The sequence below is a fragment of the Balaenoptera physalus genome (genome assembly GCF_965194825.1).
Source record: "Balaenoptera physalus genome assembly, chromosome: 6".
Classification (NCBI taxonomy): domain Eukaryota; kingdom Metazoa; phylum Chordata; class Mammalia; order Artiodactyla; family Balaenopteridae; genus Balaenoptera; species Balaenoptera physalus.
The window spans coordinates 62,373,666-62,386,016 of record NC_138885.1 but is presented as its reverse complement, the minus strand read 5'-3'; the positions used below and the strand labels follow the sequence as shown (position 1 = coordinate 62,386,016).

Here is a 12,351-nt window from a genome sequence, read left to right as displayed (position 1 = left end):
TTTTGTAACAATAACTCAAAAAATTTTTACTCCCAAATAGAAATTCAGCAGAACTTTAATCCCACATTTATGAATACCATAGCAACACACATTTTTTTAATGAATTTAGAAGAAGCATTTAGTATAACTCCAGAGAATGGCTCACTGAGCCTAAACAAGCATTAAATCAAGAAAATTCACCAAAGAGATGAGAATGCTACATTATTAAATAATATTTTGCTCCTTGTCAACAAGCCAACAACATAACGGTATACACTACAATTTTCATTCTAGGAGAAACCATCCAACTATTTTTTAAAAAAACAGGTATTTTACTCAGTCAATCAGGTAATATCTATGGTGGCCCTTCTGGTCCCTACCCAGAGCTAATTGTAGTTTAAAGACTAATGTAAAACCCACCAGGCTTTGGGCTGTTCACAGAATCAGCAAAAAGTCACTGAATTTAGGCTGCTCCATTTTTAACCAATCATGCTGGACATTCATACTGCTGTCCATATGGTACTATAACATGGCATTGTTCTGGCCACCAGTGCCTTCACTGCCAACACCCAAACAGTGGGGGTGAAAATGGGAAGGTAGGACCGCCCAAACGGGCAAAGCCCGATTCAATTAATTCTTTAGTGCTTCTCTTTACAGAGACAAATACATAAGATTGAGGAGAATGAATTCAAATTCACAATTTTTGCCTCAACAAGGGCATTAAAGACCCCCATTTAATAGAAATTAAAGATAATCAGCTATTTCATAGATATGTTCTCAGCTCTGAAATAAATGACAATAGGAGCATAAAAGGAATAGAATCCTGGGGGAATGATTTCCTATTATAAATCATTTCATTTTTCAAAGAGATTTACAACCAGCTTTTTAAAATCATGTTATACGTTACAGAATACTGCAAAAGAAAAACATTTACGCACAACATGTTAGAAGGGTACCGAAAGTGAGTCATACCACTGCCAACGATATCGCTTGGTTCAGTTATATTGATTCAGGTCCTTGATGGGTGCTGAAATGAAGGCCACAGGTTGGATACCAGAATGTGTCATTTAGGTTTGAGAAGAGGAGAAACATGCAGAACTTGTAATTCTGGATACAACTATACCCTTGGATTTTCAGAGAAGTGAGAGAGTCCCGAATGGTTAAAGACAGAGCTGTCGCTACTACCGAAAGAAATAGACACCCTTCCAAAAGTCAGTAGCATCCTGTGGTATATGGGCCATACTGGATTATTATGCTGAACATTAATCATAAACTTTCACTTTCCATACAGGCTATTAAATCACTTCAATTTGGATCAATGGCCTGAAAGAAACCCACCAACTCTCTATGTATCAATATGAGGACATTTGCTGTGACTGATGGTTGAAGGCAGCTGACCCCTTTGTGTAAATTCTAAGTCATGGGATTGTACAAAGGAAGAAAAAGATGTTCAGGATGAGGAAAAATGAACTTCCAGTTTGCAACCATGAAATAAGCTTTTTTTTTTTTTTTTAAAGCAGAGAAAGTCAAAGTACAAAGCTATCTCCATTCTCTAACATGCATTTTTTCCAACCAAATGAACAGCCTGGAATCAGCTTTCTGCCTACAGGTCAATAGCTGACATGGTTTTGTTTTCCAAAACATAGGACTACACATCTCTTTCAAAATGCATTAGCCAGCTAAAAGTGAGCCCAGCCAGAATTGATCAGATGTCATTCGGCAACTGTGTGGAAGCCCTACTATGAGTCGCCACAGAGCACCTGGCGTTCCCAAGAGGCTCTTTTTGGACAGATTGCAAGGTCAGATATGAGTTCCCATTTTCTGTAAGTAAACATCTGCTCTACAAAGCAACTCTAACCCTGCAAACACAACACACCCACTTTCTCACAGTAAGTCTCAGCGCTGGAGAGGATCAATGACGTATCTGTGCTAGATTCCAATCATTTTAAAATAGGTCTTTAAATCTGTTCCTCTGTGCACGTCAATCTCTGCATGCGAACAGCTGACTTAGTTCTCAAGCAACAATACTGCCCATTGAAAAATACACCTTCCTTAAACAAAAGATACCTTTTGTTCCCATGAAGCATTGTCTGTTGCCATTTCCAGCAACAAATGACACAAAAGACAAATTCTGTCATCCTCAAGAGTGGTTTTGGACAAACAGAAACACCAAAAAACAGAGCAAAAGCTTAAGAAACAAGACCAAGGTGAGTTGGGGGTAGAGGAGGAGAGGTGGAAGTGAGAAGTGGAATCTATACTCTGTGATCTAAGAAGTTCAGCCTCTACTGATGAATGGGGGACGGGGGAGGGCAGAGGAATGGGAGGTTGAGGTTTTCAGTTGAGAAAAAGAAGTGTGTGTTGCTGTCCCGGTTTTGTCTCAATAGCACCCGGAGAGTGCGTGGCAGGCACAATCTAGTTTGGTGACTAAGACTGATTCAGTGAGTAACACAAGTTTGTTTATGACACAAAGGAGCTACCCAACCAAATCCGGCAATTATACAAACAATAATATGGCAATTCTTTAAAATTGTTTGTGTTTTGGTACCAAATTAAAGTTTATGTTTATTAAATTTCATAGGAAACATCTATCAATTTAATATCCCCATTTTGCAGGCTGCGCATCCGTCCTGGAAAGAAATCGCTAATGGCCCGGAGTCCTGGAAACCTACAAACTACTGTCACCTATTTCCCAGCACTGTGGTCCTGATACTCAGTGTCACTGATGGAAACCAAACAGCGACCATAAACCAAGGAGTCCCTGGTGAATTTCTCCAAAGCACAGTCCGGGCAATCCGTGCGCCCGGGTGAAAGCATTTGGAAGTGTGCGCGGTTCCTCTGCTCTCCGGGCCGCGCGTCCGGAATGTTCCTGGCTGTCAGGTGGGTGGCGACAAGGCTCGGCAGGGAAGCGCCGCCTGGCAGCGCAGCGTGCCCGCGGGGTGGAGAGGGACCAGCCCGGCGGAGTGTGGCGCGTCCCAAGGCCGGCCGTCGCTCACCTTTGTTCGCCCGCCCTCTCCGCGAGGAGGAGAGCGCGGGCCAAGGAGGAGTGTGGGGGGCCACCCCAGTGCTCCGCGGGCCCTCCCCAACGCCCCGGAGGAAATCCGGAGGCAAGCCAGACCCGCTCCGGCTCCGAGAACCGCAGCCAGGCTGAGGGGTCAGCAACCCCTTCCCGAACACAAAGGTTGGGAGGCGTAAGCGCGAGCGCTGGGGGCGCGGGTGCGTGCGCCACGGAGCACGCGAGTGTGCGTGTGCGCGCGAGGGTGTGCGTGTGTGTGTGTGTGTGTGTGTGTGTGTGTGTGTGTGTAGGGGGAGGGGAGGAGCGCTCGCGAGGGTGTGCGCGCGAGGGTGTGCGCGTGTGTGTTTGTGTTTGTGTGTGTGTGTGTAGGGGGAGGGGAGGAGCGCTCCAGCCCGTCTTACCTCTCGAAGATGAGCCGTACCATTAACATGCAGAAGGCCAAGGGGAAGGCGAGATAGAGGTCCTCAGCCTGCGGGAAGGTGGCTTCCTCCGTGTTCTTCAGGTCCGCCCAGGTGACATTGTGAGGGAGCCAAAACCTCTCGTTCCAGAACCAGGCTAAGATTCCTGCCATCTTGCTTTGTCCAGTCCCGTCCTGGGCTCCCGCGGCCCGCCGAGATCTCCGCCGCGCAGGGCGCCCGGGGATGCGCGCGCGGCTGGCTCGAGCCTGTGCCGCCGCCGCCGCCTCCTCCTCCGCGGCCGCTGCTCTCGAAGGCTCGCGGCGAGCCCCGGTTCTCTCCTCCCTCTGGCCGCGTTGGGGAAAAGAGCCGCCTCGCCCGTCACATGGCAGCCAGGGCCGCTGGCCCTGATTGGCTCGTCCTCGCGTCAAGCAGCCAGGCACACGCGGCCGGCTAGCCCACGCCCGGAGGGCAGGGCGCAGCCGCTGCGCTCAGGGCCCCAGGGCACCGCTCTGGGGAGTGCCGCCCGGCCCCGCGCTCACAGTGCTCTCGAGCGGCGCTTAGGGCAGCGACCTGGGTTCGGCCGCCCGAATCCGCTCCGGCCCCCGGGCTTGCTCGCACATGCTCAGAACGCCGGCTTCTGCCGCGCTGGAGTTTCACGGGTTTCGGTCGGCTTCCCGTGCGCGTACAGGCGCTGGGGAGGCAGGTAGGGGTCGGGGCAGATCTTCAGATCCACCCTGGCGCCGAGACAGAACAGCAGAAGGAGAAGCAGGGGGCGCAAAGAGCAAAGGAGGAAGAAATAGCAGGGAGAGAGTCATCCACTCCCGCGTTTGGAGAAGGAGGGGGAAAATCGGGTTCTGGGGCAGGATGGTTTGCCAAGAGGCATCTGCCTCTACCCCGCGCCCGTCTTTCCCCATCTCTGACCTTACAGCATGGTTTTACTCCTGCTCGTCACCACAGTGAGCGCCCCCAGGGAAAAAGGCCCTCTACTTTAATTTATGAGGTGGTAAGAGAAATTAGGCACTTAACTGCTGTTTGATAACGATGAGATGATGTTGATGATTATAACAACCGCAGCCTTCTGTAAAACTGCCCCACTAAATGAACCTCTCAGAAGATGGCTCCCGACCACATTTTGGCTTTGCCCATGGGCAGTGAGCCTGCGCTCTGCTGCTTGACGGGCTCCTTGTTAACGCCTTTTGAATCGGAAACCTTTAAGGTGTTAAGTCTTTGAGGCCTAACCCAGGCACCTTGACTCCCACAATACGTTTCCTCATTGATACGGGAACCATGTGTGCATCAGTTAGGCGGTACATGCAGAACCTGGTTCCAGGGAATATGTTGTTGATTTTTCTCACAAACGTTCATTTCCTGCCTGGTTCCACTAGTAAGTTCTACTGGACCCTTCCAAGAGGAAAATAAACAGGCTCTTAATACACACTTCTTTACCCTCCCTCCCCCTCCAGCTACCACCCTCTTTTCACTCCTTCCCTTTAAAGCGTAACTCTAAAGAACTGCCTATATCTGTTGCTTCCACTCTCTCCCCTCCATTCGCTTTCGAACTTCCGTTTGAGCATTTGCCCCTCTCTGCTGCACTGAACTGCTCAAGGTCACCAATGATCTTCATGCTGCTAAACCCAAAGGTCAGTTCTCAACACCTCTTATCAGTAGCATTTGGCCAAGTTCGTCAGTAGCTGCCTTTTGAAACACTTTCTTGTCTTGATTTCCAGAAACCACATTCTTTCTGGTTTTCCTCCTACCTCATGACCGCTCTTGCTGAATCTCCTTTCTGGTTACTCCTCACCTTCTCAGCTCCTTAAAGTTGACGTGGCCTAGGAGTCAGTCTTTTGTCCTCTTCACTTTTCTATCTGTGTTCATTCACTTGGTGGTCTTATCCAGTCCCATAGCTTTCAATGCCATCTGTGTGGCCTTCAGTGTCATAGTGATTGCTCCCAAATTTGTATCTCTAGCCATGAACTTTTCCTTGAACTTCAGACTCCTAAGTCCATTATCAAGTCAACTACTCCACTTGGATGTCTAAAAGCCATTTCCTGTCCAAACTACTAATCTTCCCCCTAATTTTTTCCCTCTCCTGTCTTCTTGACTCAGGCCCAAAACCCGGAGTCACCTTTTTTCCTTTTCTCTCTCATATCTCCTTTATAATCCATCACGTATCCTGTCACTTCCATCTTTAAACCGGAATGACACCATCTCTCACCACTTCTTCTGCAACCATCTTGGTCCAAACCACCTACATTTCTCTTCCAAGTTACCCTAGTAGCCTCCTAACTCCCAATTTCAACACTTGTTCCTCTACAGTCTATTCTCAGCCCATGTGATCTGGTTGAAATGTAGTAAAATCACTTCTGTGCTTAAAACCATACTGCTTCCCCATTCCTCCTCAGTTGGAAGCCAAAGTCATTTCAGTGACCAAAGATGTGGCTCCATGTTACCTCTCTGACCTCATCTACTCTCCTCTCTCATTTCCCTGTCCCTTACTCAGTGTGCTTTCATCACACTGGCCTCCCTGCCCTTCCTGCAAAACACCCAGCATGCCTTCGGGCCTTTGTACTTGCTTTGCTCTGTCTCTGGAACTTTTCCCCCAAGTATCCATGTCCACTCTTTCTATAATGCCACTCACTCGGTAAAGCCTTCCCTCAACACCCTAGTTATCTATAATTGTCACTCCCAACCCCTGCTCTTCCTAATCAACTTTCTTGCTTTGTTTCTCTCCAAAGCATTTATCACCATCTAACACAATATATTTTTTACTTTTTTTTCAATTGGTCTCCCCACACGCACTAAAATGTAAGCTTCTGAAAGTTAAAGATTTGTGTCTATTGCTGTTTTATCCCTAGCACTTAAAATAGTGCCCAGCACATAGTAGGTACTCAATAAACTATTGAATTAATGAATCAGCACTACTCTAACCTCACAAAAATCTTCTCTAGGAGAGGAAAAAATCTGAATAAATAATAGTGTTAAATGTTTATAAACTCATGTGAAGAATAGTGTGGGCATAAAGAAGGGCTTCATCAGTTCTAAGGTGGGGTAGGGGTGGTGTCCTTGAAGTGGGTTCATCAGGGAGTAGTTCATCACCATCCTCATTTGAGACCATGCACCCAACTGCTCATTGTTACTGGTGACTTTCCAGGAAAATGCCTTGACACCAAATGCATTCTTGTAGGCCAAGAGAGGAGTTCTATTAAGGTCTCTGGCCACCTTTGTGGCAAAAGGTCATATCATGGTGAACCCTGGCCTTCTGGACCAGGCAGACCCCCTCCATGGCTGCCACTGGTCCCTCATGTCACTCTAATGTATGACCTGACAGGACCTTGCCTTCTCTGCTTTCCTGAAAGACCCACTGTGTGCCCATACACACACACATATATATATAATATATATATATATATATATATATACACATACATACACACAAACACACACACACGTGTATATATATATATGAGGAAGTGTTGGTGACTTAATGCCCTGGGACCTGAACTTTGATCCTGGGCAATGGAAGCCAGTGGTACATTTTCGTTCTTTTCCCTCCCCTGCCCCGGGACACATACAGTAGCTTCAAACAGCCTCTCTGAAAATGTCCTGTGATACACAGCACTCAGCTTATTTCAAAACTGTGGCCAGCTCAAGAATTGCCTTGTATTTCCTCTCTTTCTCTTTCTCACTTTCTATTTCTTTCATTCCTGCTTCCCTGAAATTACACCTCTCTGGAAATGCTCTTTTTTTCTACAGAAGCCAAACTAAGATCATGTTGCTCTCCTGTTCATCAACTCTGAGAAGGTGGTGAGATTTCAGGAACACTTTGAAAGATAGCTTTTGTTGGACCCTGGAAAGAGAACTCACTGCTTATCTGTGAATCTTGCACAAGTCACTTAGCTTCTAAGAGCATGTTAACACCCTCCTGCATAAGTTGCAAGTTCCTGTCTTGCCTATGTCACCTGACTATCCTGAGGCTCACATGAGATAATATATGGGAAAGGGCTCGTAAACTCTTAATAATCTCTATACACATGCACAGTGCATGTTTTGTTTTGCTTTTTTATGAAAAACAATGGATGAGCAAGTCAAGCACATCTGTTGGCCAGATTTACAATCTTCAATTACTTCCTTGTTTTCACACCTAAGGGACTGTATTCATTTAGAAGGCCGTATTTTTAAAGGAATACTATTTTAAAATGGAATTTATGCAGAAAACAACAAGCAAGATGGTGAAGGATATGGAAATCTTGAGGAGACATTTAGTATACATGTTAAGTGCACTAACTTTGGAGTTTTACAAAATGTAGGTTTAAGTGCTAGCTTTGCCAATAATAGCCTATTCTTCCTTAGAAAAAGTTCTTAATTACTTAACCTTTTGAAATCTCAGTTTCTTCACATGTACAAAAGGAATAATACTATTTACCACATGGGGTTAAGGTAGGATTTAAGTGAGATCATGTAAAGTGTTTAACAATTATATGGAGGCGGTTACCATTATTATTATGTACTGTAGTAATGTGGTGAAAATTCCATTGTTTCAGGGAAAGAAGGATCAGACTCTGCTGGGATAATTTACCTTCAAGGCAGGCTGAGCCTTTCACATCTGAGGATGAGCAGGGCTTTACTTCTGAGATTAGTAGAATTAGCTTTCACTCAGCAGAGGAAGTGAGAATGACGTCAGGAAGGGAGAGACAGGGCAGTGGAGGGAGATTTCAGAAGCCCATGCACCCTGCGTGAGATTCCTCCTGATGTTTTCGCTGCTAAGCTGCCATAACGTATTAGACACAAACTGCTGAAAACCAGTGATGTTTGGTAGAAACTTGTAAAGACACCAAGTTTTGATATAAGCGGCTTGTACAAACATGAAAGCCGGAGGATGTAAGCCGAAAAGAATTTGAAAAATTGCGGAGATGTATTTTAAATCTCCTAGAGGTCAAAAACTGGAATTTGAGTCAGGTGTTAAGGAGCGGGTGTAGTTCACAAGGATAGCTATATCCAGTCACCCTGTGAACCATGGCAGAAACTAGAGGAAAACAGACTGTTGGGAGGCCTGATATGTATGTTCCAAGATTGGAAGGGCTGTCAGGTGGGGGCAGTTTGACTTGATCTGTGCGGATCTAGAGGGCAGAACTTGGGACAATTGGCTTAAATATCTGCAAGGCTAATTTTATCTCCGTAGAAGAAATATGCAAAGCTGGCCAAAAATGAATCAGCAGTCTCATCAAGCAGGGAACTTCCTATCATGGGAAGTGTTCAGGCAGAAGTCTACCTGTTAGATATGTTGGCAAAGCAGTCCTGTCTGAAACTGACTTGGAAATTGACGCCTTCTAAGCTCCCTTTAGTACTTTGGAGCTAACAGAAAACACTATTTGGAGAAGAATCTGCCTTGCCCTATGAATTTTTGCAGTTGGAAGAAGACATGAGGCAATGCCCTAATACTTCAGGACCTCTTCTGTACTAAATTTCTACTCCCTTAGAGGGGAGAGGGAAGAGGGAAGAAGGAGTGAAGGAAAAGGAAAGGAAAAAACAGAAGGTAATTACCATGGGACAGAAGTACATTCAAAAGTTAGAAAGAGAAATTTTTAAGTCCAAAGAAATAGATCACTTCTTGCTAAAATGTTCTGATAAAGCCTAAAAGGGCTTTGTCAGAATATGTTGCTAGCTGCCTGCAGGATCCCAATAGAAAACAAAATCAAAGGACTTAGGCCACATGGTTATATTGGCAGAGTCTGTTAGTTACCGGCTTCCATCCCTAGCACTCTGAACATTTTTCTGTGCTGTTTTTAGTAGTGGGAAATTAGACATCAGAAATTATTCTGTTATATGCCATTTGAGAACTGATACTACCTCAGATGACTGTGTTCTTCCTTTCCTTCATTAGTTGTTAGAGTTTAAGTTCATTCTCGTGTGGATCTAAGAAGGAGGGTAGAATTTCAAAGATAACCTTTCCTTGCAGTCATTTAGTTTTGCCTTCAGAACCGCATTTAAGGCAAATGTTCATGTCCATGTCTAAAATAATCATTACCAGGAAATCTCAGTATATATTAAATTAAACTCTACATGCTCATATTTGGAAAGTACACATAGTTTTAAAAGTTTTTCCCTTCGAATTAAAAAATATGTAAATCTACATAATAACCAAACAGACCAGCCCTCTCTCATTGTTAAATTAAGTGCAGCGTAGATACCTAGATAGGAGAATCATATCGTAAATATTCCAAGGAATTAATTGATCTCATTGAATTGAATTTGAGACCAATAAATTGTAATACCTTCTGCTGCCCTAATTACATGTGACATTGTAAGCAATCAACGCCCTGTGATGGATGTGTCTAGGCTGCGATGTTTCTATTTGTCTCACATTTTTATGATCCCTAAATTCACTTAAACTTTAAAATGCAATTAAAATACAGCATAATCAAGATTGAGAAAAAACAAGCTTTCAGAAGTCTACACAGATATGAGTTATGAGAAGATTTAGGTGCTCATTTCACCAGCCATATATTTTTCAGAAGGCCTCCCCAGTGGTTGCCACAGAATTATTAACAAAATCCAGAGGCCCTGGAGCTTCCTCATGCTTCTGAATGATTTGGCTTAAAGGTTTTTGCAGTCCTCATTTGCATTGTAAAACGGACTTCAGCTCTAAGTTTAAGGAGAAGTTTTAGAAGCTTTGGCATGGCAAGATGCCATGAGAATATTTTCCCTGTGGGGAAACGAAACTCAAATGTGCTAATTAAGGGTACTTAATATCCCTCAAAATTAATTCTTTGTTACCTGCAGTGGTTTAATTATTCCCTTATGGAAAGCTCAGAAATGCCCTGCATCTTTAAATAGCAGTGGGCTGCTTGATTCTGAGTCAACATCCACTTTGAAGGTATTTCTTCTACTTATTGGCTACAGCAGTGGCCAAAGAGAGGAAGATTTTTCGATGTCACAATAAAACAGTAAGACAAATTTTCCCTGGTGGTTTGCGAAATCAGCTTCATTAATATCATCATCCCTCACATAAGAGACCCTTCCAGAAAAAAAATTTATAGCGATAAAAATGAAAAGAGGGAAAGAGCTACAGTTAAACATCAGGCAATTCTAAGCTCTGACCACCAGAAGCAGTCAGCCAGCCCTGACACTTTCCCCACTAGCAGCCTGCCCTTTCCAGAAAAGCAAAAATCAGATGTCCTCAGAAAATCTTGGTTGAACTGAGAGAGAACTAACCATATACAAGGCTGTTTATCTTAAGAAATAAACTTGAGTGTTATCCAGGTAACTGTTGTTTCTCCTGGAATTCTTCTTGAATCAGGTAGCTCCATGTAGCTATGGGACACACTAAAAAGCTCTAAATGTAGGCACATGTCTTGAGTTCAAATGTCACTTCCTCTGGTAGCCAACTCCAACCACCCAATCTAAAGCTGCTGCCCAGTCACTCTGTCACATCCCCCACTTACAGTCTTCCCATCACTCACAGCCATCTGATATCTTCTTGTGGGTTTACTTATCTACCAGTTTGTTCCTGTCATCCCACCTCAAACATGTTCGTTCTGGGAGAGCAGGGCCCTGGCCATCCTTGTCACTGCTCTACCCCAAGCTCTGAGCAGCCCTTGGCTCATGATGGCTGTTCAGTAAATCATTGTTAAAGGAGGAGAGTGTAGATTTTTTGTTTTTAATGTCAAACAAACTCCTCTAACAATCAAAAAAAGATTTATTCTGGAGCCTGAGCTAGGAAAGCAGCTGGATATCCTGTGGCAGCAACCTGGAATCCGTGAATTTAATCAGGATAATCGTGCGAGGACCCACAGTCCCCTGCACACATCCAAACCTCTGCACCGAAGCTGTCCGCTCAGGCCAGTTTGACCAGAATCAGTCGATCAATTGATCACTTGGCAGGACATGCAGCGTTACTCATTCTCTTGGGCTGGAATGTTATCAGCTTAACCCTCATCTATCTCCTCCCTCTGGAGCTGTCAGTGAATCTCTGGAACTCTCGGTCTAACCCCATTTTGACCTACATTTGATAAGGTCAAGTGTGAGGCATTTCCTAAACTTAGGAAAACTAGGCCAAATGCCCTGCACAGACCGTGGGCCTACCTGTGTCCTAATGTACACCTGTACTTCTGCTACTTCTCTCCTCTTAATTTTGTTTGGGCCACAGAACCAAGGAGTTCATCCCCCTGGGCTGGTGAACAGTTTACACAGGAGTGCATGTATGTATTATCTCCTCAATTAATCTTAACTTACCCAAACATATGGATATGGTTTTCTGTGCCTTCACTACCCCCTTAATTTAGTCTCTAACCAATAACTCTTTTGAGGGGTTAACTAACCTTCAAGCTGCAGGCCAGAGCTACACAGCACCCGCGGGGAAACATAGTAGCTTGTGTGGAATTAGACCATTTGTAAATTGTAGTCAGTTTGAAAAAAGAAAATTTCATTGAGTCAAAAAGCCTGCTTTATCTCCTCGCAAGATTTGATTTCACCTGCTCTATTCGAGCAGGAGGCACAGAGTCGTTTGCTCAGGCCTTCCAAGGTTACCCAAGGTAAAGAGACAATACGGTCAGTGCAGACATTGATTTTCTGGATTTCAGTCCATCCTCAGAAATGCTAATTAACACAACTCTTCATAGATCTCAATGAAGAAGACCTCAGTATCAAAAAGGAATAACAAATCATTTGGAAAAACTTCGTCTTAAGTTTCAAGTAATGGGAATTTGTTTCAATTCTTGCAGGCTAAAAATATGAACAAACACCACTGAAAAGGCCCAGAAAAAAGGCCCTAATGGTGAAGTAACGCGTTTCCCATCTTGCTGTCTTTTCCCAGGTCACCTTCAGACAAGGGGCGGATTTCCTCCCACCATGCATTCTTCCCCCTTGCAAAACTTTGCCCTCTCCAGGAATGACTGCCCACGGTCAACATTTGGCCTCTGCTTGAGAATTTAAGGAGAAATCTCAGCCTTCCTTTTTCTGCAC

General features: G+C 44.5%; 1 protein-coding gene across 3 annotated transcripts in view; it reads right to left on the bottom strand.

Annotated features, from left to right (window-relative positions):
• Positions 1-3,935, bottom strand: part of CERS6 (ceramide synthase 6) — a 318,012-nt gene extending 314,077 nt beyond the window's left edge. For 2 of the 3 annotated variants that reach the window (XM_082465153.1, XM_082465155.1), the window contains exon 1: positions 3,394-3,935. In XM_082465153.1, the coding sequence (XP_082321279.1) occupies positions 3,394-3,563 (170 nt within the window). In that variant the 5' untranslated portion in view covers positions 3,564-3,935. The remainder of the gene's footprint in view (positions 1-3,393) is intronic. The other variant, XM_082465154.1, reaches the window with a different exon arrangement.
• Between the last annotated feature and the right edge of the window lie 8,416 nt (positions 3,936-12,351).